This window comes from Lucilia sericata, unplaced genomic scaffold (genome assembly GCF_015586225.1).
Source record: "Lucilia sericata isolate MDLA Ls3-8-SP2 unplaced genomic scaffold, ASM1558622v1 Contig000894F_arrow, whole genome shotgun sequence".
Taxonomy (NCBI): Eukaryota; Metazoa; Arthropoda; class Insecta; order Diptera; family Calliphoridae; genus Lucilia; species Lucilia sericata.
In genome coordinates this window covers 154,783-180,801 of record NW_023994883.1, presented here as the reverse complement: position 1 = coordinate 180,801, position 26,019 = coordinate 154,783, and the positions used below count along the sequence as shown (strand labels likewise).

General features: G+C 28.5%; 3 protein-coding genes across 8 annotated transcripts; 1 reads left to right on the top strand and 2 right to left on the bottom strand.

The window, feature by feature from the left end:
- Nucleotides 1-584: 584 nt before the first annotated feature.
- Nucleotides 585-5,349, bottom strand: LOC119608886 (protein 5NUC-like). The gene is made up of 6 exons (XM_037963463.1): nt 5,154-5,349; nt 2,746-2,996; nt 2,535-2,685; nt 2,219-2,475; nt 1,886-2,162; nt 585-1,819 (listed from the first exon to the last, which is right to left on the bottom strand). The coding sequence occupies exons 2-6, from the start codon at nt 2,982-2,984 to the stop codon at nt 914-916; spliced, it is 1,830 nt and encodes a 609-aa protein (XP_037819391.1). The 5' UTR covers nt 2,985-2,996; nt 5,154-5,349; the 3' UTR covers nt 585-913.
- A 5,203-nt stretch (nt 5,350-10,552) lies between these two features.
- On the bottom strand, nt 10,553-10,986 carry LOC119608888. The gene is made up of 2 exons (XM_037963465.1): nt 10,807-10,986; nt 10,553-10,746 (listed from the first exon to the last, which is right to left on the bottom strand). Exons 1-2 carry the CDS (start codon nt 10,903-10,905, stop codon nt 10,627-10,629), a joined length of 219 nt encoding a protein of 72 aa, XP_037819393.1. The 5' UTR covers nt 10,906-10,986; the 3' UTR covers nt 10,553-10,626.
- Nucleotides 10,987-21,735: 10,749 nt separating this feature from the next.
- On the top strand, nt 21,736-25,905 carry LOC119608881 (glutamic acid-rich protein). 6 transcript variants are annotated; one of them, XM_037963455.1, is made up of 4 exons: nt 21,736-22,317; nt 23,124-23,499; nt 23,688-24,115; nt 24,655-25,905. In XM_037963455.1, the coding sequence occupies exon 4, from the start codon at nt 24,743-24,745 to the stop codon at nt 25,424-25,426; it is 684 nt and encodes a 227-aa protein (XP_037819383.1). In that variant the 5' UTR covers nt 21,736-22,317; nt 23,124-23,499; nt 23,688-24,115; nt 24,655-24,742; the 3' UTR covers nt 25,427-25,905. The 6 variants fall into 5 exon arrangements, 4 of the variants coding, with proteins under 4 accessions (XP_037819382.1, XP_037819381.1, XP_037819383.1 ...); XR_005231878.1 differs by having other exon boundaries at nt 23,691-24,115; XM_037963454.1 differs by having other exon boundaries at nt 23,691-23,840.
- Nucleotides 25,906-26,019: the final 114 nt, after the last annotated feature.

Below are 26,019 nucleotides of genomic sequence, written 5' to 3'. Positions count from 1 at the left end.
TGGAAATGATAAACAAATCATATGTCCATCACAAAATCGTAAAGTAATTAAACATTGTTGAAAGAAAATTTTCATGTACCAAAATATTTGTACAAATATAAAAAATCACTTTATCCCAAAAAGTAAATTTTCATTCTTAATGATATCTAAATCGTCAAATGATGAAACTATTACAAATTTTATTATAAATAAGTCTTAATATTGTGTATTTAACAAATCAGTTTATACATAATTTTATAATAAAAAACCGTTAAAAGCTTAATGTATTTAAAAGTTTAATATTCCTAACACAATAGAAAAAAGCTCTCTCATTTATTTAAGTTTTTTGCCACTACTCTACACACATAAAGCTTTTTTGTCTGAATATCGTTACAACTAATAAATTCAATGATTTTGAATATTTAATCATATTCTATTTCCGCAAAAGAGCTTTTTCAAGATAACGTAATTAAAGAAGAGAACGTATTTAACTCAATAAGAAAAAACTACCACAAATGTAGAAAAAAAAATTAACAACACTGAGTAATGAATTTGAAGTTACTTAGTAAATCTTAAAAACAAATATAAATAAAAAACGAAACCACTTCATTTAGCCCATTTTGAAAATCTACAATGCTTTAAAAAAGCAATAGTTTGCTTTATTATTAATTCAAGTTGATCCCATTTAAGATATTATGTCTTGTTGGAAAAATAATCTATTAAACAAACAATTCAATAAATTCTTTGTTTAATAGCGTTCAGTTTTTGTCTAATAGATACAATTATTTTATTATTCCGATTAATTTCTTTATTTTCAATAACAAACAGACATTTATTAAAAAATAATCTTCGATACTTTATTGATAATTTTAAATTATAAATATGTTCCTGAGTTTTTTTCACTTTGTTTTTATTGATTAGATTAAATATAACTTTAGTTGGTAAAATTAACTGTAAGTAGTGTCATCACTGCAACCAAAAAGATTGAGCTTGACACAGACATCATGGCACCATCATTTCCATTTCCATCGTTGCCATCATTTCCTCCATCATCCTTTTTCTCAATTATAGTAATTCTCTCTTCAACTTCTGGGTAAACAAATTCACGTTGGGTCAAGTATTGTAATAAGGCATCAAAATCGTTTTTCTGTAAACGTATGGGCTCAGTACCATTCTCCTCTACGAAAGTGTGACCATCACCACCATCAATAAGGAACTTTTGTACAATTACATTGTAGAATTTGTCCTGCTGCAAGGGTTCATAAGCGGGTATTTTACACTCGGAGCAAAGCAAATGTGTTGATATAACACGACTTCCAATTGGTTTATTATAGTCATAGACTGTGTGTACACCTGACATTTGTAAGAATCCTCCATTGGAGTCTTTAGCCTCCATAGAAGCGGAATGTTCCAAAGCCTTCAAAATAGTTTTACCAGTAATTCTGGTCATGTACAAATCGTTGCCAAATGGAAGTACAGACAAAACATCGGTAGCAAGAATCGAACCATCAGAGCGTTTTCCAATTGAACTGCGAATACCTCCACCCTGTATAAAAGCTATGGGCGCATCTGTCCAATATGAACCACCCAAATCTTCCAATATTCTTGCGTATACCATTGAGTCAGCTACTAAATTACCAAGATTACATTCACCACTGCGACAAATTTCAGCACGTCCCTCCAAATGCACCTTTGTGTGACCTATCACATTCGACTCCAAGGCGGTAATATTTGGTCTATAAACTTCAAGTAATTGCAGGAGATCATCATCTCTGGGTATATCAGCATTTAAGAGCAAGGGTGTGCCATCGAATTCAATTAGATTGCCATTTTTATCAAACTAAAATCAGTGTAGAGTTATAAAGGACGGGTGCTAACATTACATTTGTAATCTATGGATACTTACTTGAACATGTAATTTACCCAAGTATTTGGTATAAGCATAGGCTTGCACAACAGGCACTTCTTTGCCACTGTGCTGTTTAACTACTGTGGGATAAGGACCATCAATGCGTTCGGCATCGGGTTGTTCACCATTGTATAAGAAAGTATTGGTATGACCCCCAATCACAAGATCCACTTCAGGACAATTCATGGCAATCTCTTGATCTCTTTGGTAACCGGAATGTCCCAATGCAATGATGATATTAACACCAAGATTCTTAAGGCGTGCAGCTTCTTCACTAAAAATTCATTTAATTTAACTTTTTTTAACATGATCTCAACAATGAAAACTTACTTAATGGAAACAACTTCATCCAAGAATTCAACTTCGTTTGGCACTGTTAAAAATTTAGTTTCGGGCGTTAGGTAACCGATAACACCCACTTTAGTACCACGTACATCTAATACTGTGGACTTGTAAAAGTGTTTCGCTTTAGCTAGTTCAGGCTCCTTACTGACATCCAAATTAGTAGCCAAAACGGGGAAAGTGACTTTATTAAGGAAAGGTGCCAAACCGGCAACATTTTCATCAAATTCGTGATTTCCTAGAGACTAAATTTAACATGCGAATAAATAAAATCTGTATTCACAAGAAATTTGCAGTAACTTACTATAGCATCCGGCTGTAGTTTATTTAAAAAGGCCGCTGTAATATTATCTTTGAAAACGGTAAACCAGGGAGTGCCTGTGTATGTATCACCAGCATTAAGATACAATACGGGTTTACCGCCTTCTCTAGCTTCTTGGCGAAATTTACGTACTCTGTTAATAAATTATTATTGTTGTTATTTTTGGTATATTTTTTAGTGAAAATTTACATACTCATGAGCCACTCTGGCAAAGCCTCCATAGCATTTATTGGTATTAGCTAGTTCGGGTGTACATTTACCACTGTCTACACTGGTCTGTTCAAAACGGGCATGCATATCATTATTGTGTAAAATTATAAATTCTACAACCACATCCTTGTTACCAACACCGATGGGATTACCCTTAATTTGAGCCAAACACAATAAGAGGCCACATATATGGGCCAATACAATTTGACTTTTCCACATCATATTTTATGGATGCTAAGATTGGTTATAATTGTTTAGTGGGTTGGTTTAATAAAAACCAAAATATATTTATGATATAATTGTTTTAATGTTGTAATTATCTATATGAATTTCTGTTTCCTAATGAGTGAATAAATGATTTTTTATGGGTTTTTTTTTTTTCTTTTCAAAAATATGCTTTTAAATTTTATTACTTTTTTATGGCAAATATAACGGAAGCCAACCAAACGTTTAATTTTAGCATAAAAATATTAAATTTTAAGAATATTAATTTAATGTAGTTTTTTAAGGTATTTTATATATTATAAATTTCTATGATTGCATTATTGCTAATTTCAAACACTTTTTTTATTTGTAGGCAACAGTTATTTTTGAATATTATAAATTTGGTAATGCTATTTTTAAATCCTTTTTTGTTGCATTTACCGGCTTGAATTTCAATTAATTATAGATGAATGATTGATTGCTTTAGATTATAAACTTGTTTAACTGAATTTTGTATTTTGTTTAAATGTTTTCTTATTCCAATTGTGTTTAAAATGTTTATTTAAAAAAAGAAACACTTAGATCACTTTGTGCTGAAATGACTTCATATCAATGTGTTGTTGAAAATACAACTATTTATGCTCTACTTGGACAAGATGCCATCAAGCTGCAAAAAACATTAACTACATACACATGTTGCTGTTGATGTTTTTTTTTTTTTTGTTACAAACATATGTTTCATTTAAAATATTTTCCTTCTTAGGCACTTGATTTCTTTAATTATTATTAAAGAATAGATCTCAAATTGCGTATTTTTACACAATACAAATATATGTAGGTACAGTGTGTGAAAAAAGTAGATATATAAAGCGTTATATAGATAAATCAATTTCAATTGCTATTTTAGGCTAAACAAATAATATTTTTAATTGCAGATCTTAACTGATCCTGTACACGTTTCTTGTTAATTGTGTTCTTTGGCCTTGATTGTGATGTCAATAAATTTACACCTCAATTTTATTGTTTATTAATTTTTTACCACAAAACAAAAAAACCAAAAACTTTTTTAAAGCTGATAAGCATTTGGTTAATGTGGTTGTTAATCATATAATTTAAGGTATTATTATTGTTAATTTTATTTTTTATTTATTAACATATTTTCGTACAATTGCGAGTGCGAGAACTACAATACATACGCTCAACTTGTTATAAATTTTTTTATTTCAGTTAAATCATTTTAACGATTTTAGATAAGATTTGCAAACTAGTAACGTGATTAACTATTAAAAAAAATATACCTATAATAACGTTTAATTATAGCCCATGCTTTAAATAAGTTTTCAATATTTCTGGATAAAGGAAAAACTTTTCGCAAAAAAAAAGCAAGAGAAACAACTAGCAAATTGTATAGAAAATGTTTAAATAAACACACAATAAACTAATATCTATTATTTGTTATTTTCATTTTGCAGTCAACTACTTGTAATAAAGATATTAAGAGAATCATGTGCTTGACAAAATTAAAAAAAAAAACTTCAATACAAAATGCTGTCTATACCTGTGCGGTTTTTACGATAAATGACTTTCTGAATGTCAGTCAAAATGAATACAAGTTATTAAATGCAGATGTATAATAAATATCTAGATATATTTGTAACTATAGAGGTAACTTAGTCGCTACTCTTTTACTCTCATTTTAGAGTACAACTCCAATTATCTCTGAGTTTATTTTGCCATAATAAACATGATTATGACATGTGTAGCTACAAATTTTACACACAAAATACGTTTGTTTCAAAAAAGGAAAAAATAACCGTTTTTTTTTTTTTTTTGTTGTAGTAAAATTATTAAAAATTATCATTACGTGTTATGTGGAAATGCATTGTGTGGGTTTAAAGATGTGTTAAAGAAAATAGCAATAATATGAAATATTGGAAAGGTGTTTTTTGTCTAAAAACAACAAAAAGAAAAAAAAAACACCCTCACTATTTTTTATTTATTTATTTTACACACAGGTGTTAAGAACAACAACAACACAAATATTGATATAAACTTGAAAGAAAATATTAAAAATTTATTAATTTGCTATTTGAACTTCATTTTATTAAAAAAAAAACTCACAAAAAACAGAAATTTTAATAAAACAAAATTAAAGTTAAAAAAAAAATAAAATTTTAAATAAAATACCCCGTTTTAATGATTATTTTGTATATTTCGCGCTCGATGCTTAAAATCAAACTGACACAGTATAAACGATTTTTATTTTTAAGAGCAGAGAAAAAACAGCGCAAGCACTACAATTCCTCAATTCAAAATAAGATCATACAACCGACAATCAAAAAAACGACATATACATACATGACACTATCTGAAATAAGTTAAAAAATTTGTTTTTGTTGTTACACTATCAACAAAAGCAATAAAATAAAAAAAAAATTAAATAAAAATACAATAAAATAAAATACAAAAACAGAAACAACATCTATAGTTAGATAGACCGACCTATAGGCAGATATACTGATGGTGATACTTAGGTATAGTATGACTGGCTGGCTGTCTAGCAGACTGTCATTGTATCTTTTATTTGGATAGCACTCTAAATGGTATTGTTAATTGTACGCTACAACAAATAATGCTAATGTTAAAAAGAATATAAAATGTTCAATGAAATATAAAGATCACTTAAAAAACGAACACGACTGCATCTTCAGTCTTTTATTATTTGTCTATAAAATATATTGTATCACCTAAGCGTAGGTCAATACTGTGTCGTATTAATATATTATGTTTTATTATTGATTTTATTTACATATTTGGAGGGTATAATCATTTTGTCTTCGAATTTATAACAGGTTCATATACGTAAGCATATTTTCTAAGTTTTAAATTACACGATTATAACCCATTTTCTCTACAACTGGTTTAATAAAATGTTTGTTTAAAAGCCGGTATAATAATACGATAAAAAAAAGTTATGTATATGTTTATAAGTTAATATATGAAAACCTGTTGCATTTATAGATCAACCTTTGGAGATGCTGTAAGTTCATAGATTTTATATTCTTTCCATTTTCGTTATTAAAAAATTCTTAAATTCTAGAAATTAGGTAATTTTAAATAAACTGAAGAAAACCATAAAGAAGCAAATTTTATGTAATATAGTTAACTGGCCTATTTAGGCTTTCTATATGTATTACTTTGAATAAATAAATAAATAAATACGATTTACATATTTATATGAAATTTATTTCAATATTATTTTTAATCATTAAGTAATAATTAATAGTCGAATCAAGATTAATTTATGCATACAAATAGCAGCAATAGCTAATTCAAACAAAGCCCAACATATTAATATTTTATATACATGAACTATGACATTTACTTGAACAATGTAGTAAATAACTAATTCGCTAAACTATGCTTGAATTGCTTTTTGTCAACACCTGAGATTTTTTTTTAGTTTAAATCTGATAACAGTAGAGTAATACACATTTCGACTTAATCATTGTTTGTTTAATTATTTTGTTTTTCTCCATGTCTTCTTTAGAACTGTTTTTTTTTTTTTTTCTTTCGATAATTGTATTGGTTAAAATTATTGCGCGAGTGTGAATGTGTGAATTTTCGCTTAGCGTTTTGAGTGCGAAACAGTAAATTGCACTTAGTATGAGTATATGGTGAATGAAACACTTTTTTTCAGTCTCTTTCATATCCATTTCACCTCAGAGTTGTCAAGGAATGAAATCTTTTCTTATTTAAATGATACTATTTGTATGTATTCAACATTTTGTCTAAAAAACTAAAAACACTTGAGGATCGGCAAATAAGTCTCATGACTTAGAAAAAAGAACAATTCACTTAATCTGTTAAATTATGTCAACTATTCAGACTCTTTTAAAGTATTTTTGTAAAAATAATTTTTAAAAATTAATTTGAGTCTAATTTTGAAATAAATATCTGATATATCGCCTTTTCGAAGTGAATACTAATTTTCAAAAACAGAAAAAAAAGATTACACTCATAAAATGTTCTGACTTCATTAAAAACTCTTAAGCATCGTTATGGATAATGTAAAACAAAAAGGCTTTAGTTAAGGAACTATCATCTATCTGCAGTTGTTTACTGGCTGCTGCCAATAATGACTCACTATAACGGCGTGTTAGTGAGTGGAACCAACAAGTGTTTTTCCTAATTATAATCACCAATAATGTGTCTATAAATGTACAAACATACGTATGTACGTATGCACAATATACAGTGGAGTACATAAAATTAGAACAATATAACTGAGTTGCAATAAAATAATATTTCCAAGGAAAAATTTTAGAACTTGTTCTAAAAACAACTAGTTCTAGAACGAGAGCTAACAGAATCACTTCAGATTCTTAAACAACAACCTTGGCACTAGTGGTGTCGCCATTACTTCAGAAACCCTTTTCTCGTAACATTGTTGTGGTTCTTAAATACTTCTAAATAGTTCCGATGGTGAAAAATTCAAACAAAAATCATTGTTAAAAGAATTTGTTTCCAGAAGCGTTCCGTAGAACTAATATCGACTCCATAACACTTCCACAGAACCGGTTTCGAAGATGACAATTTCGAACAAAAATCATTCGTCTCAACGCCAAAGTAGTTGTTTTTAATATTTTTTTTATTTAATTATTTATGTATTATTTTAATTTTAAAACCAAATAAATTATTTTTTATCAATTAAGTTTTAATTATATGACCACCACTGTTTATTTATATATGTTTTATTTGTTATTATAACAATAAATAACAAACTGTACTTAGTTTAATACATTTTATTAATTTGTTTGTTTAATTGAGATGACGGTTTTTTAAATATAATTGATAATTAATTCGAATTTCTATCAATCATTCATAATATTGTGTTAATTATATTTAATTTATTCCACATTCTTAGTTATTCGCTGTAATTCTACGACAATCAACTATTCTTTTCAACAAATAATAAATTCATTTTGTCTCAATATGTTCAACAAAAAACTTGCTTAATAGAATATTTTGTTAATTTGTTCAAAAAAAAAAAAAAAACTTTAAAACAACAAAATACTAGACACATTTAACTAATTTAAAGTTCTGTTAATTTATTAATTCTTGTTATTATTAATGAATAAAAAAACTTGGTGTCGAAATACCTAATTAAACAAATAAAGTCAAAAATTGTTTATTATTAATATTTATGTTTGTCATGTGTTATGTGTTAATAAGAAATTCTTTAAACTTGTATGAGAAAATAAATTTAAATATTTATTTGAAATAAGAGTTTTGTAACTGAACTTGGAATTACTATGAAACATTTCATATCAGCTAGTTAGTAAGTTATAAAGTATGTCTGCCTGTCTATATATTTATTTTGTATTTTGAATGCATCATTTGAAATGCATTTGCTCAGATTTTAATTGTAGGTCCATAAATTATTTAGTTTAGTTAATTTGAAACTAAATATACATATATCCAGTTGAGTGTGCATATTTACAGAATATGTACATAGTTTTATCTTACATCTTTAAATTCACTATACAATTAGTTAAAACGTTTTTTTTTCTCCGTTGATTTGTAGGAATTTAAGTGGAAACACGTATAGAATAAAATATTGCTTGCATTTTAAAATTATTTATATTTAGTTATTGTGGCTACAATAGTATTATAAATTGTTTGCCACTTAAATGTCATTATCAACAAAAAAAAAAAAAAATTGCAAAAAAACCCTTTATAAATAATATTGATAATAAATTTCGTAAAATGTTGGAAAAATAAAAACACTTGCTTCAACTTGGAACATAAATTTGCTTAGTTTTTAAAATAAATCAATATATTCTTATTTGTCTTCTATTACAGAAGTAATTAGACAAATAAGAAAGTTATGGTAATAAACATTTCTCTTTTATAAAATTTTTGTTAATTAAAAACTAGTCGGAGTTATAGAATTAACTAATAAAATTAAATAATAAAGTTACTGCTTTCGACATTGAATTAATACTTATGAATATAGTATAGTGTCAAACATTTATCTTTTATACAATACACTTCCACCAGAGTTTCACGTACTTTCATTTACTAATTCAAAAGTAAATAAATGTAATAAATCAATCCCAAAACTATACCGCATTAATTTTGTTTGTTATTTTTTAAATTTCTTAAAATTTTAAAGCATACTCTTGGGCTTATGAAAAATAAAATTGTGTTATTTCTATTTATTAATCTTGTATAGATTAAACTAGTGTTCAATCAACTCAAGAACCAATAGCGAGCAGATTTTAGAGCATATATGTAAATACCATCCCTACCTCGGGTAACAAAATTAGTTTTGTAATTACTTATTATACCCTACACAACTTTAGAGGGGAGGGTATATTGGGTTTGTGCTGATGTTTGTAACGTACAATAATACTGGTCCTATACCCAGTACATGAATCGGCTTAGAATTATTTTCTAAATCGATTTTATGAGGATCGGCTCATATGGGGTTCGGGGAAAGTCCCCACATAAAGCATCCTTCAGAAAATTCGTTTTTTTTATCAATAAATTGTATCGGTGGCGAGGTACAAATCAACTTAAATGCTTTTTTATGAAAACTAGATCACATTTTACTCTCATTAAAAACACCTTTTAAAAATCTACTCTCGATTATTTAGGGACAATAAAGAACAAAGTTCAGATATAAACTTTTTTCATAATTCCTTTTAAGTAGGTTAGGACCATAATGTTCAACTAGGAGACCAATATGTGAAAAATAAACCAGGCAGAAGAGAAATATAATTTGTAGAATTGTGGTCAAATATAACTCACGTTCCTGACTCTAAATTCGGATCTAGATAAAAGTGTCCACTATCGCCTACTTATCAAAAAGGCCCGCGCATATTGCACATATTCCCTAACCACTTTTGTCCAAGACTTTGTATACCTAGTTAATGTCAAATAAATAGTTCCTAGCTCCTCATCAGAAGCCCGATATGGTATTGTCCCAATTTCTTATAAAAGCTCTAATTGGACAATGACCCGTTAAAACCCTTATAAGAGTCGTAAGACACCTTCTGTATCAAGTTTAGGCTATAGCATATACACATGTAAATGCTCTGATAGCCTAATGATTTAGACTATAGCATGTACATATGTAAATTCTCAATGGTATTGTCCCAATATAAAAAAGCTCTAATTAAACAACGACCCGTTAAAACCCTTATAAGAGTCGTAAGCCACCTTCTGCATCAAGTTAAGGTTATAGCATATACACATGTAAATGCTCTGAGTGCATCCTATCAACATAAACTGTCACTATAGACCCCAAAACGATGTGATTTAGTAACATACGGAATTATGAAAATTTGTAACCGAACAATAAGCCCCTACTTTCCTCATATAAGGACTAAATGAGAAAACAAATTTTTATTCAAAAAAATAGTACCGAAAAGTGAATTCGACTAATACCGAAATTTTAAATAAAAATTTTTGTTTTCGAAATTTTTGTTTTATAACGATTTACTATACTGATTATATTGAGAATTGAAGTCATTCTCCTAAATAAGTACTTAAAATTTTTAATATTAATTTTATTTTTTAAATATTATATTTATCCTTAAATTATGGATTTAATTTACTAATAATTTAAATTAACAACAAACAAAATTATAAATTAATAACTTCCATGAAATTCTTTAACATCCTCATGTATGGGAATGGATTCTGGCAAGAATATAGGTGGTAAACTGAGATCAACAGGAGGAGCAGCTTGATTTTTTGTACGCTCAAAACGCTAAAAGGATAAAATTCTTAATTGTAAAATATACATTGAAAATTAACAAGTAAAACTTACACCACTAGGTCCATTTAAAGAACCATGTTCTATCTGTGGCAAAGATGCCGAGAAACCCAAAACAAGGACAATCAAAAAGATCACTAAGAATTTACTCATGTCGATTGTTGGTGGGTATGTACTTTGTTGAAGCTTGTGTTACAATTGAATAATAACATCAACATTTAACAACGTTTATATAAGACGAGTTAAGTTGATGATTTGAAATATGTAATTAATTATTTTTACAAAGTAATTGTGCAAAGTTTACAATATAAATGCATCCAATATACATACATATACTTTCACATGCTAAAAGAATGTTTGCTCGCTTTACTTACTTATATTAACCCAGTGAGAATTCTCTGAATACCTGAATATATGACGTTTACGAAGCTAATACGTTGAATGCAATTAATGTTAAATAAGTTAAAAATATAAATGCAGAAGACAGGTGTTGTAAGAACAGGAAGTCTTAACGTGTTGTTGCTTTGCTGCTTGCTTACTTGCTTGTTTGCTCGTACGCTTGCTCACTCGCCGCCGCCCGCTTACAGTGAAAGTAATTCGTAATAAATATTAACAGCCAAACGAAAGGTGTCATTCAAAAAAAAAAAAAACGTTCGTTTATATTGATTGTCAATAAAACATTAATACTCATTGTCACACTCTTTCATTCATTCAATTGATGCGTGACAATAAAATTAATCCTTAGCAACACGTTTTATGGGAAAATTTAAAGAATCTTTCGTTAAGAAAATTTTATCAACAGTGAGATATCATTAAAAAGAATAGAATATAATATTTCTTGACTAAATTTGTTTAGTAGAACTAAGCATTCGTTGCAGTTGAGAATGACTCATTTGTAAAATGAGTAAATCAAAATTAACTATAACAATTTTATTATATTTTAAATGCATGTTTAAAATCTGACTGTTTTATAAATCGTATTTTATTAATAAACGTCTATGTTGAATCTTATACACAATTTTTCCTAAATAGAAATTATTGTTTTGGAGAAAAAATATTGATTTTTTCAATCTTACAAAATCTTATTAATTTTTTAACGAATTAAACAAAATTGGTTATGCTGTCAAAACATTGTTAAAAATATGGGTGAGAGAATCCCATATGGCCCCTTGGAATAATGTAACGGTGCGTAAAACCACAAAGATCAGGTGACCCTGATGAGGACAAGACAAGAAATCTGCTCAAAATGGGCAAGTCTGAAGTTAGTGTGATGGTACGTATCCTGAGTGGACACACAGGATTACGAGCACATCTGTACAAAATGTGGACGTGCGGATTCAGACGAATATAGAGCATGTGGAGAGGACAGTGAAACTCTGGAGGATTATAGTATTTAAATTATCTTTAAAATTGTTATTGTTATAGTTTGATTACAAAATATACATGTAAAGATTGATGAATGGACAGATTCTAAGTCGATTAGTTTTCTTAAAGGTGGGTGTGTAGGAACAATATTTTTATATGTGCTACAAACATCAGCACAAATCTTCAAATTGAGTTTAATTTTATATACAAATTGTCTATGCATGCCCGATATATTCCAAAATATGCTAAAAAATGTAAGTAGTTGTGAATTTTTTATTAAAAGATCTTGTATCTTTAGAAATATAAAATAGTACAGCCGAATTTATAAGGATCCAAATGATAATTGAGAAAAATACGAAAACTATTTTAAAATCATTTTCACAAGTTTAGTATAAACTTTCAAAGCAATTTAATTTGTAAAAAAAACAATTAAAAAATAAAGATGAAAACATAATTATGTACATTTTATGTGGTCGTATACATGTTGAGCTATTAAAACACCCTTTCATACAAATAAGTCTAGAAGATTATAAAACTGTTGATGGTTTTTGGTTAAACTTAATAATATTGAACCCAGCAGGCATATACAAAACATCATACACATATGTATGTTTGTATGCATGTAGAACAAGAATAATAATAAAAAAAAACTACATATGATCATTAATTAAAGAATATGCCACAATCTAGTAATTGTTAAGTTCTTCACTAATTATAATGATTTATTTATGTATATACAATTTGTATTTTCTAATCTAATGGAAACGAAAGTTCTTTGAACTTTTTTCTATTGCCTTTAAGTAATGTTTAAATTAATGTATGAGTATATAAAAATACATAGAAACATACATACATACATCCGTGAAATAAAGTTGTATCTATGTACAAAAACATACTTTTTTATTTATATGCTTATATGAAAGTATGCATGGTTTGTATACATATATAAAATAAAAATGAATATCATTAAGAAAGTTCAGCAGTTAGTAACTTTAATTTATAAACGTTTTTATTTGCGCAAATAAAACAATTATCATTATTATTATTAATATGCAATTATATATTACATACATTCTAAGTCTTAAACATTATAAATAAGATACATATTAAGTTGAGTTCAACATCTGGAAAATATTCATATGTATATTTTTATTAAGTGTGTATATAGAAAATGTATAATTTCAATATTCAATGCACGTTGCATAAAATTGATGATTATCTCTTTTTCTTTTTTTAAACATCCTGTAGATAAAATTCTTTTCAAGATGTAAAATAATAGATAGATAAAAAAAAATACATTAAATCACACTTAATCATGACCTTCTTCATTTATTATTTTATTATTGCCCTATACGATTGGAATTTAAAATTTTCTTTATAATTTAAATTTCTTCCTTTACTTGTATTATTCAAAATGTTTAATAAAATATGCATTCCTTCAAATAAACAAAACACAAAAGCTATAAAAATCATAAAAATGTTGCTAAGAAAATTTTTAAAAATTATATCTATTATTTATACTTGGGTGGGTCTTATTAGGTTTTTTAGTATTTAATATTAATTGATTCAAAATTTGAAGCCATTTTGATTAAGGAAAATCGTGCCGGAAATCGATTAAATATTAATGAATGGGTTAAAATTATTTTTAAAAATGTTAGATTATAATATTACTATAAACCATGAAATATTACTTTTTTCTAATAAGAGAGAAAAAATCTAAGATCACAAAGTCTTTTCCGACGTAATACTGGATATATGTTGTATACTAAAGTCTCTAGATATACAAGCGTACAAGCTGCTAGGGTATAAGTGGTGCCATGTGTACTACTTCAACCCAGGCTCTGGAAATGTTTCTAGATATTCCACCCATTAAAACATATTTAAGATATGAGCTGGCGCTTACAGGCGTACTGACCAAAAGCTGTTATAGGACAAGTCATCAATGTATACTGGACACATTGGAAGGTTATACGCAATCATCGGACGTGCCTGATCGCATACCATACACAGAATATGTCGGAAACTTTGAAACGGTGATCCCAGATAGAATGTCTTGGTCAAGCGGAACATTAGAGTAAATTGGGGGACAAAGTGGCCCTGGGGTTTTATATTGAAGACCCAGAAATATAAATATACCACCCTTTACGTAATCATAACACAAGCTTCCAGGCAGAAGTCAGAGCAAAAACGGAATGTGTAAATTGGATTCGAATAAATATGTCGCCCACAGGGCATAAAATATATTTACCGAGAAGAAGGCAATTAGGGCGATATCAGGTGACAGAATTAAATCTAATACTGTATTGGATTGTAAGAAAGATTTAAGTGAATATTCTCCCAGAGGTAAGGTTTGCATCATATGGGTACCAGGCCACTGGAGAGTAGTCAGCAACGAAAGGGCGAATGTAATAGCTTTAAAGGGAGGGGAGCTCGAGGTAGTAAACCTGACGAACACAAAACCATTCGACGCAACAAAACCTGAATTAAAAATATGGGTGAGAGAATCCCATAAGGCCTCTTGGAATAATGAAGGTACGTATTCTGAGTGGACATACAGAATTACGGGCACATCTAAATGTAGAGCATGTGGAGAGGACAGTAATACTCTGGAGCACTTTCTTTACCACTGTCAGGCATTCGTCGAAGTTAGATCCAAGTACCTTAGGAGTGATGTTATTCCGAAAATAACACTCCTTACTAACACTGATTGGAAAATTCTTAGGAATTACGTCCAGGAAACTGAACCAATATTTTTTTCAATGATTGGAAAATTCTTAGAAATTACGTCCAGGAAACTGAACCAATATTTTTTTCATGAAAAGGAGCACACAACAGGCCCGATAGTGGACTAGATGTATTTCTTCGGATTATATGTAGTATACATCCTCCTATCAACTTAACCTAAACTGATAGCAATATTTCTTAATAAGAATATGGCAAAAAAGCAGATTAAGTAATTTTGCGGCAAAAATTGTTTGTTTTAAATACTTTTGTTATCGGTATGCTGCTGGTAACTACCTAATGCACATACTTATTTAATTTTAAAATCTAAAAAACCACAAAAATTTATGCATATTCAAAGAAGAAAAAACAAATGCTACATATCAAATTATACATATGCAACGCATAAATAATGTTTTATAAACATTTTTGAAGTTTGGCCTTGGAACGATAAATTTTGCTGGAAAATTTCTTTGATTAATCAGTAAAAAACAGAACAGCGAATTGAGGAGCCAATGAACTTTTTACACTTTTAAAATAAAGGCAATTCACGATACATATTTAGACAAAGTACATACATACATACATACATATACATGTAGTTTTTTTACTATTTTTATATGTATGTATGAATCTGTATATTTGTAATTAGTTTCTTAGTTCACATTTCTCCGTTGGATACTTTTGGGGATTGATACGGGCATTTTAACATGATTATTTTGTTTTTGTTTTCTTTATTATTTTTATTATTATTTTTTCTTACTTATTTAACAAATAAATAATCTTTTTCTTTAAATCTGAAATATTGTTATTGTACTCCGTACGAAAATTAAACAAAAAAGATAAAATGTGAAAAAAAAAAAAAGAAGAAATAATTACAGTTTATAGGCATCATTATCAGCACCATCATCATCAACAACCTCATCCACAATGGTCATTATTTAATTGTGGAGTCTTAAAGAGATTTTTCATTAGGTGTGTGTTTGTTATGCTTTTGTATAGAGAAGACGAAAAAGTTCTAGTTCTACCGAATGAAGGCGATATCACAAAAGAAGACTAGGAATTTATAAAAATTGGTGGTCGGTCATGTTCTCTACATAACACATAATCACATTTATACAAACCTCCAGACAAAAATATATATATGCATTTTTTTCACAAAACTTTAGTTGTTTATATGTATGAATGTATGTATGTAGTTAATCATCGACCTCTGCTATCTGCTACTTTTGATATAAAACTTTATTTTATAATGCTACAACAATATTCACCAAAGTGTCGAACACAAAAACAAGTTGTAATAGGATTCTGCGAATTTCGAATTTCTGTAAAATTAACAACATGGCATTTATGTAACCTCTATCTCTATATTTTTCATTCATTTTGTCATTCCTGTGTTTCTCATCAAATTATTAATAGCAGACCCCGCAGAATAAATAACTGGAAATGTTTTTCTAGGAGAAAATCCCAATTTGTTATTATTGAAAAATATAAATTGTAGTGTTTGGGTGTTACAGACAATAAAGCAATATGTAGCAATGGCACTCTTGCCGCATATGGTATTCCAGATTATAAATTGCGTATAAAATGTGTAGCATTAACATTTACATTAAGCACTTAAACATACAATTAACAACATTTTTTAGAAAATAAAAAAAAATGTATATTAAAATAACTAATAAAGTTATTAATATTTTAATGATCTAATAGCTAAACAGTTTTAGTGATTAATTACAAAACTAAAGCAATAAAAAATATTTATGGAATAATAAGATCCTATTTCATAACTGGTAATTCTGGCTTTTGACTTAAGGTAAATTCAGAAGTACATTTTAAATTACCAAGTAAAAACTTGGTAATTCATAATAATATAATAATAATATTCATAACTTATATCGAGTTTAAAAAACCCTCTATTACTTTCCACATTATTTGCCCTCAAACTTTATTCAATAGGATTGATATTATGTATTTCAAAATTGTTTAATTAAAAATATGTGGAATACAACACATAAAATTTAAATCGTTAGAAATTATCTAGTCATAAGAGGAGTGAACATGAAAAAATTCGGCAATAAACATGCTGTACAATTACTGAATAAAAGCTTTATGTACAATTAAACCTTTTCTGTTCAAATTTTCACATAGAATTAAAATAATTAAAAATTTAAATCACTGCTACAAAAAACGACATAAAGGTCAAAGGAAGTAACTGTAATAGCTGCAGGAATCAATATATTTCTAGGGCTTCTTTAGAGAGAAAAAACGTAGTAATCAATGTAATGTAATGCATGTACAATATGCTGCACATCTATGTATGTTCATTAAATGTACAACAATATTTTTTACATTGTTTTCCAATGTTTCGAACAAATTTAAAATTTCACAATTGTTTTGTGACCTTTCCTTCGTGTGTCGTGTAAAATTAAAGTAGTATACTGTTATAATAAAAACAAAACAGTAGAATAACATGAAGCAAATCTTATTGAATTGCTAAAAATTATAGTAAATTTCTATGTTTGATTTCTTCTTTTTTTTTTTTTTTTTGTTCATTTTCTTTTTCTAAATCAAAGTTCAAGTACTACACTATGATTTCTTCGATAATACCAATTGCAAACAATAAGGAAAAACAGAAATTGTATGTATTTTTTGTAGTTCTGTACATATTCCATCTGTACGTTTTACCAACATATAGAAATATAGACAAATGCATGTATGTGGCATGTAAGTAGTACAGTACATGAATTCTCATGCATACAGTCAACCAACCATCCATCCATCGAACCATCTTAAGAAACATTGGAGTATAAATGTTCGTCAAAGGAGCTTGCGCATACTCTTATAATTCCTCATACATTTTATACACCAAGAGACATGCCAACCAAATGCTTGGATACATAGAAAGATAATAATACATGGATGGATGTGTGAATGAATGGTAGTGGATGGACGGGCAGAATATTGAAAGAAGAGAATAAGTTACTTACTACATATACACTGATGCCAGCAGCCACCACATGCATTGGTGCTATAGAAACAGATTCACAACACAACAAAATTGTGTCCTCTTCGTTTTCTTTCGCATTAAAGAAGATTTTATAAGCCAAAGGCTAAAATAAATACCTTAAAACATTGGCAAAAAGTTTATTTTTAGACAAAAATAAAATAAAAATTGACAACAACAGCAAAAAAAAAATAAAACTAAAATGGAAAAAAAGTGTAGATGTCTGCAACATAAGAAAGAATTCCAAACAAGAATACAGTCCTCTTTAACAGTAAGTTGTTGCAAAAAGTTTTCAAACAAATTTAAACCTACTATATTCGTTACTTTGATCAGTCGTAAGTACGTTCGTGTGTTCGCTTTTTATTATTCTTTTTTATATTTTCTACAATTTATATAAACAAGCGAATACGAGTGAGTATAAATACAGATAGACAACAGAAAAAATAGCAACAACGACGACTACGATGATAATAATAATGTCGAAAGAGTTGAAAGGCGTAAATCTTAATCCCTGAGAATTCATGATTTTCTGACATTCATCCTAAAGGAAATTATAAAAAAAACTGAAAACGAAACTAAAAAAGTGGCAGAATAAAAAGAAGTCAACGATCATGATGATGTTGCTGCGCATGAGTGGTGTCTCATAAAATATAAAAAATATATTGTACATTCATTCAAACATATGTTTGTAACTATTTAATACACATACACACATGATAATGGGGTAAATATGTATGTATATAGTATAATCCTGATTATACTCACTGTCGTACCCGTACAGTAACTAGTGAAATTTGGCAAACATTTTATACAATATTTTTTCGCGAAATTAATGAAAAAATATACAATTGTATTATGAATGTAGGTATATGTTTGTCTATAATTTAATTCCAAATGAAAGCAAAGAAACTAACTTTGTTGAAAAGAACTTATTTAAATTAAAGTTGTATTTATAAATACATTTTTAATTTAACATTTGAAGAAATAAAGGTTAATCGAAATTCGAATGTAGTAAACAGAGAAACATTACACCTGCCCTTGATTAAATGAAAATTTTTCCAAAATCTAATTTAATTAAACCAATTGGGTATTAAGATCTTGCATAGATTAGAAATTCGAAAATGACTTGAGACAGATTTGAGACTTGGACTGAATTCTTTTAACAATAAATGATGATTAATTTTGATCAGTATTGCACGCACTTGTATATGGTTCAACATACAACAATAATTTTAAAACTAGAAGTTCTTGAAAACCCCTATTTAAACGATTTTACTTTTGCAAAAGTTAAAAGTGTAAAAAAAGGGGGGAACTTGAATTAAACTGTGTTTTTTAAAAATAAGAAATCCTGTTAAATTACACGCAGCAGCTCTAGAACATTATACATATATAGATCACCAATATCTGTCGATATGTGGTGAAAATTTTTATAGAAAGTATCCGTCATTTTTGGCAATTCTGAATTACACCGAAATGACTATTCATATTTACTGGAGAACTTCAGATATACAGACTTTTTATATAAAAACTAAACCCTTAAAAAAAGTATTTTATGGTCAGATCTAATGATTATATACATATGTATGAATGTATACATATGTCTGAGTGCAATAGTATTTACATACATACTTATATACATATTTATTTTCATTTAATGTTGTTGTATTTTTGTATTTTCCTTTTGTTCTGCGTCATAAATGTGCAGAGTGAATTTTTATGTCTTATCCATGGTCATGGGTTATAAAATGCTGAAGACATATAAAAGCGTGCCTAAAAGGGTTTGTTAAAATTCAACGAAATGGACATGGACTAGCATAAACTCTCTTACAGATACAAACACATACAATCACTGACACTTAATTTGTGTTTGTCTAAATATTGACAATATACACTGATGTATGGAATCATAGGCTTCTTCGTTAACAAATATCAGAGTTAAATAATTTTTATTATGATCTTCGATTTTATATGATTAATTCTTTATGCACAAAACTAATAAAATCCTTAAAATCTTTATAAATATATATTGTTCAAAATTTTCGTTTTTTTCGCTTTTGGTTTTTAGACAATATTACTTTATTGAGGCTTATATTTTATGATATAAGAAATACCCCGAAACATTCTCCTGAAAATACTAAGAATACGATTATTTTCGCATTTGTGATGATTTTTGAATTAAGAAAAAAATCTAACAGTCAAAAACATTACTAACTCACAGCACAACAAATACTTAGCCGTTGTGGTTAAATGTGATATTATTTTTGAAATTAAATACTCTAACTTTGTTGTATGTCCATTTGTTATTTTCTGGCTGGTAATTTTTGCAAGAATGTATGAAATTGATAAGTGGCGATAAGTATTGTAGTAACGTAACGCAAATCAACTTAAACTTTACGTAATGTTGTGTTCATATACTTAGAGCCCTTGGAGTTGTGTGTTTAGAATAATTCACATTATATTTAAGGATCAGCCATCAGTTAGTTGTGAGTGACTTTGCTGTGTTTTAGGAGTTTCAGGTAAGTTGTTCGTTCGTTACTTCCACTTTAGTGTATGGTTTTTCATTATTATTCATTTTTAGTTTACAATGATGACAATGATGGCACGGCTAAAATATAAATACCACCACACAGATAATGATAAACAACAACGAGCAGTCAGTCAGCCAGCCAGCAAACTAACTAACCAACCATCCATCGAAGCAACAACAACAGTAAATGCAAAAGAACCGGGCAAACTAAGAAACAAGTTTGTGGTTTAAAGGAAACTAAATACAAAGAATAACGATAAAAGAAATATTAATGTGTGTATGTTTGTTTGGTAGAAAGGAAAAGGCTAAATCATCTATCATAATGAATTTCTGTATTGGAATTTCTTTATCAGAAGAATAAGACAGACGAGGTTGTTGCTTACCTGCAGTTTGCCGGCAGCAGAAAATTTGTTGTTAATCTGTCACCAAATTTTAAAAGTCTCTTTCGGTATCAAAACAAATGCAAGATAATTCCTTACAAAATCTCAAATAATCAATCAAATTTTTTGTAAACTCCTAAAAAATCATATCTATTTATAAAAATACTAGTTGGAGTTTTGTCGGTTAAGTTTCAAGCAATTACAACGGTTTGTAATGATTGCAGCCGTAAGTCAGTGATCAATAAACTGTTTTTACCTGCTTTTTGTTTTGTACATATTTCATGTTTTATAAATAGAGAATTCAATTACTCCAGAGAAAATGAAGAAGACCAATAAAAACCATATACCACCAATTGGTTACAATATTTTGCTTCAACCATGGACAAAGACCCCTGTATAAATGTGATTAAGGCTATTAAAGAATTTTCACATACTCTTGTCATCAGTTCTTTTTATTTTTTCTTCATTATTTTTTTGTGTTTAAGTAATCACGCCAAGAACCTTTACCCATACAATAGCAACAACAAAATTCTATTAATATACGATGAGTATGTACAATTGTATGTATAAATTTTGATTGGTATGGGTGCCAATGGTTGCCTTATAGAGTGTCAGACCATGAGACAGACAGACAAATGGACAGATAGACCATCATCACCATTATGATCGTCATTATGATCATCGTTACTATTGAATTTTATTTGTGTAGATACAATATGTATGAAGAAAAAGAGTTCTTATAGTTTTGTTGGTTGGTTGGATTGTTTGGTTATTCAGTTAATACTTTTCATTCTTTGTTGCTTTTGTTGTTGTTGTTGTTTAGCATTTATGTAAAAAAAGTATGTTTGTGTGTATGTGAGAAGGTATTCGTATATAACAATACTTAAGACGTTCTTAGCTATATTCTGTGTTTATTTTTTGTTTTTCTTGTTGGCTTATTTATTTACTTTCCTACGGATGTCTGTTTAAAATTCCTTTTAAGCTTACAACGTATCCCAATTTCAGGCATTCGCGATCGAGAATTTGAATCGGAAACAACAAGTCGCGCTTAAAGAACAACAATAATAACAATATACACCTATAGACATAGCCAGATTGTACAAACACAATCACACGTACAAATACATACAAAAATAACATTAACCCACACAATTAAACAAAACGTAGTGTATAGTTTAGACCAGGCCTAAACACTGGATGTGTGAGTGAGCTAGTAGTGAGTGCGTTAGTTGGTTTTAAGTGAAGGTGCTCGTACAAGAAAAAAAAGAATATTACCTTTTCATAAAAAGTACAAGAAAAAACAACAGAACCGATTAGAACCTGAGAACCTTTGGCCATCAGCAAAGCTTGGTATTTTAACGTTAACCTTCGAAGAGTTTAGTTTAAATCTAGACTAGCATTGCTAAACACGAATATCGGATACCTAAAATATCGAACATCGGATAAGAATATTTTCCATTTAAATAAAAGTAAAAATATTTTGTGTAGTGTCTTCCTGCGAACAAATAGAGGAAACAAAATGAATAAAGTTCTTATTTGTCTTATCAGTTTAGTGGTCCTTTCCACAGGTAAGTGTTAAATAAAAATAAATTAAAATATAAATTATTAAAAATTAAAACAAAATAAGTTTTCAAAAATTTTGTGTGTAAAAAATTTAACGTTTTTTTTTATAAATTGAAATAGATTAAGATGTGTAAAAAAATTTACAAAAAAACTTGAAAGAAATTGTGGTTTGCAAAAATTAATTATAGATTGCAAAATTCTAACGAATTTTATAGAATATATTTTACAATTCTTTTGACAAATAATTTTAAAATTTAATTACATTTTATTATTAAGTATTTCCTCAAAGGCGCGCTCTCTACAAAATAAATTTTGTAATTTTCGTTTTATTTATTCAAATAAAAAAAATTACATAAATCATAATTTATTTATAATTCAATTTGATTATTTTAAAACGGTATAAAATTATTTTTATGGAATTTGTTCTAAAATCAAAACATATTCTTAAAAATTTCAACTTATAATTCCATATTTGAGAAAACTAAAATAGTCAATGCAGTTTTTGTCAAGTCTAGAGTGTGAAGTGAATTTTAATTACAGGAAGTGAGTGATTTCAAGCACAACACCTAACGTAAAAGAAATAAAAAACAAACAAAATTTTCCAATTTTTTATACACAGAAAAAAGAAAGCCAAAGAATAAAACATTTACTTAAAACGGTTTTAATATATTAATGAGTTATGCAAACGGGCCATAAAATCTAATTTAGAATTATAATTTTTTTGTTTTCCAAATTTGGGGTTAACAAGTTAACGACCTTTTCAAAAATGAATTATATGATTTTCATCATTTATTTTCTTTTGCTATATTAGGACAACGCATAACTACCATACATCTGGATGGTGTACAGTATTTCATCAGTCGTATGAATCCTTATTCCCCCGAATTAAATTACTTTTTGGCTTATCAATACTGTCGTTCATTGGGCTTGCAGTTGGCATCATTTGAAACTAAAGAAAAGGCTGAATCTATGACAACATATTTGAAAAATGCTGGCTATGGCAATTATGATTTCTGGACTTCTGGTAATCGTCTAGGAACTGGCATGTTCTTATGGATGAGCACAGGTTTACCATTCAATGCCACATTTGACTTTTTCGAAAATACGGCTGATGCCATACAAGCTGGTCTTCTCGATCCTGTTGATCACAACAGTAATACATCACCTCAAAGAACCGCCAGAGACAGGTAAATAATACTTATTATTAGTGTATTTAATAATTAGTAAAACATTCTTCTCTCTCTAAATATTTGGTATTTTTTACAATATTGTGAAAAACTATTACCAAACATATACAAATATAATCCTACAAGTTAATTCCTTTTTTATAACTTTTAACTCAATTCGATTAATTAAGTTCTTTTACTTTCAACAGCAGCAGCGGGGCCGAAAAAGGTTGCGTCATTTTGAAACAGCCCACATTGAAATGGATGCCAGAAGACTGTTCTGCGGTGAAAGATTTTATTTGTGAACAAACTCGTTGTTACTACTACAATTATGGTAGTATTCCAGTCTCTTCAGCGCAGGGGTAAGAAGAGCCACCCCTTCATAAAAGATTAAGGGGTTTCTTTTTAATAAATTGTGAAAATAAAAAAAATCTGAAACCTACACACATAAATTTTAGCCTGTAAATGTTACTTTAAGAATTTTAATAAAACGAATCTCTCAATTGGATACAAACAAACAAAATAAAAATAAATCACACATACATATATAAATCTTAAAATCAAACACAATTACAACAAGAATGATCAACTAAAGCTGATTCAAACAATAAATAATTGAAATTTAAACTTATTTTAGGTGAGCTAAACCCCAAGACGTAATTAAAATAATTATATTATACATAAATGCCTAGTAGATTAACAGTTTTGCTGCTTGATTAACAAAAAAAAAACTAATTCACTGACAAACTAACTAACCGCCTGACATATCCTGCATTTGACTGATTAACAAGAAAACATTGCTGTTGCTTTTAACATATGTATACCCGCCAACCGTTATAAACTACTTTTATTCTCACTATCTCGCTATTGTATTACATTTATTTCGCTTAATTTGCTAGAAAGCCCCTTATCTTTCTTGCACTTAAACACAACTAACAAATTTATTCTTCATTCACGTTAAGAAAAAAAACATAAAAATATAGTTAAGTAGTAAATAACAACAATTATACTTCTAATAACACAGTGGTGAACTGGGGCTTAGCTTTCCTAAAGTAGTTTAATGTTTATACGTTACATGTATACATACTTTTAGACTATTCTGATTTCGTTCCATTATCGAAATACTAACAAATTTCTCCTTTTTCACAACTCTTTTTTTATATTGTTAAAATCCAGACGCCCTATTACCACTACTACACCACGCAGCGTTAATGCCGATGTTAGTAAGTCGGAATTGAAAACCACCACACCATTGCCACTGTTAATGTCCTCTTATGCAACAGCCAAAAAATCAAATCAACCCTCATATGTTTCACTGAAGCTTGACCAGGAACGTGCCTTGGTATCCAGCAAATCCGACGACACTCACAATAACGTGCAGGACAATGAAGAGGAACACGAGGACGATGAATCGAACAACAGCCAAGGGGAAGAAGTTCAAGGACGTGACTTAACAAATGAAGAATTCGATCACGATGTCGAGGTTAGCCAACAAGAAAACTCCGAAGAAGTACATGACGACCACGACGATGTCCATGAACAGGATGAAAATAAATCAAGCGACCAACAAAATGATGATGATGTTAGTAAAATCAATAGTTCACATTCCCAAGAACAGGAAGAAGAATCTGAAGAATTAGTGGCTAAAGAAAAATCATTGGAAAGTTATGAAATTGAAAATACCCCTGAAATGCCTGCCGTTGAAGTTAGATTAAAGGAGATTTCACAGGAAGTTGAAAAAAGAAACAACGAAGAAAATAGACACATTCCCTCTTTAACACCCGATCTCGATGATATTGGACGTCAATCATTTTTATCGCTAACTGATCTTATACGTACATTGCATCCCAATGACAAACAAATTATACCACAAATTGATTCCGATTATTCGAATGCAATGCGTGTGTTGGGTGAAAAATCCGTGGTGGTCAATACAAATGAGGAATAATTTATTATAAGCATAAAGTATAACGACTATTCTTTTTCCCATAAATATTCTCAAAAGAGACATCTCAACAAATAATTCACATAACCTTATCGACCAAACGACCGTCCGACTCAAATTTTATACTAACGTACATTAAATTTTTAACATGATTTAATCAATTCAAGTTCTATTGCAAACTGTTTCGCTTGAACATTTCTGGTTCTTTAATGGACTTTTTTTGTATTTTGTATGAATAAAAAAAAACTGTTTTACCAATACAAGTCAAGTTCATTGAAAAACACTTTACTTTAGAACTTGTCGTCTATCTATATGTAACTGCTGGGGTATTTTCTCAAGTTGACATTTAAAAAAGTTTAATTTTAGTTTGCTAAGTATTTTTAAGTGTAATAAATATCATTGCTAAACAATCGTCATAAGCGATTACTAATTGTATAATTTGATATTTATAATTGTCGAATAAATATGTTTTTATACAAAAACTATAAAATAATAATAATTTGGGACAATAAACAAAATTAATAAATTCTAGTGGAATAATTAAATATTGTTTATCTTATTATTTGCAAGGCATTGAAAAATTGTAAGTTTACAAT

Coding starts and splice junctions, on each gene's coding strand:
- LOC119608886 (XM_037963463.1), bottom strand. CDS start 2,984: ATGATGTGGAAAAGTCAAATTGTATTGGCCCATATATGTGGCCTCTTA. Junction 2,686..2,745: donor TTTGCCAGAGTGGCTCATGA/GTATGTAAATTT, acceptor ATTTATTAACAG/AGTACGTAAATTTCGCCAAG. Junction 2,476..2,534: donor AACTACAGCCGGATGCTATA/GTAAGTTACTGC, acceptor TGTTAAATTTAG/TCTCTAGGAAATCACGAATT.
- LOC119608888 (XM_037963465.1), bottom strand. CDS start 10,905: ATGAGTAAATTCTTAGTGATCTTTTTGATTGTCCTTGTTTTGGGTTTC. Junction 10,747..10,806: donor CTTTAAATGGACCTAGTGGT/GTAAGTTTTACT, acceptor TTATCCTTTTAG/CGTTTTGAGCGTACAAAAAA.
- LOC119608881 (XM_037963453.1), top strand. CDS start 22,269: ATGAATAAAGTTCTTATTTGTCTTATCAGTTTAGTGGTCCTTTCCACA. Junction 22,318..23,123: donor TTTAGTGGTCCTTTCCACAG/GTAAGTGTTAAA, acceptor TTGCTATATTAG/GACAACGCATAACTACCATA. Junction 23,500..23,687: donor CAAAGAACCGCCAGAGACAG/GTAAATAATACT, acceptor TACTTTCAACAG/CAGCAGCGGGGCCGAAAAAG.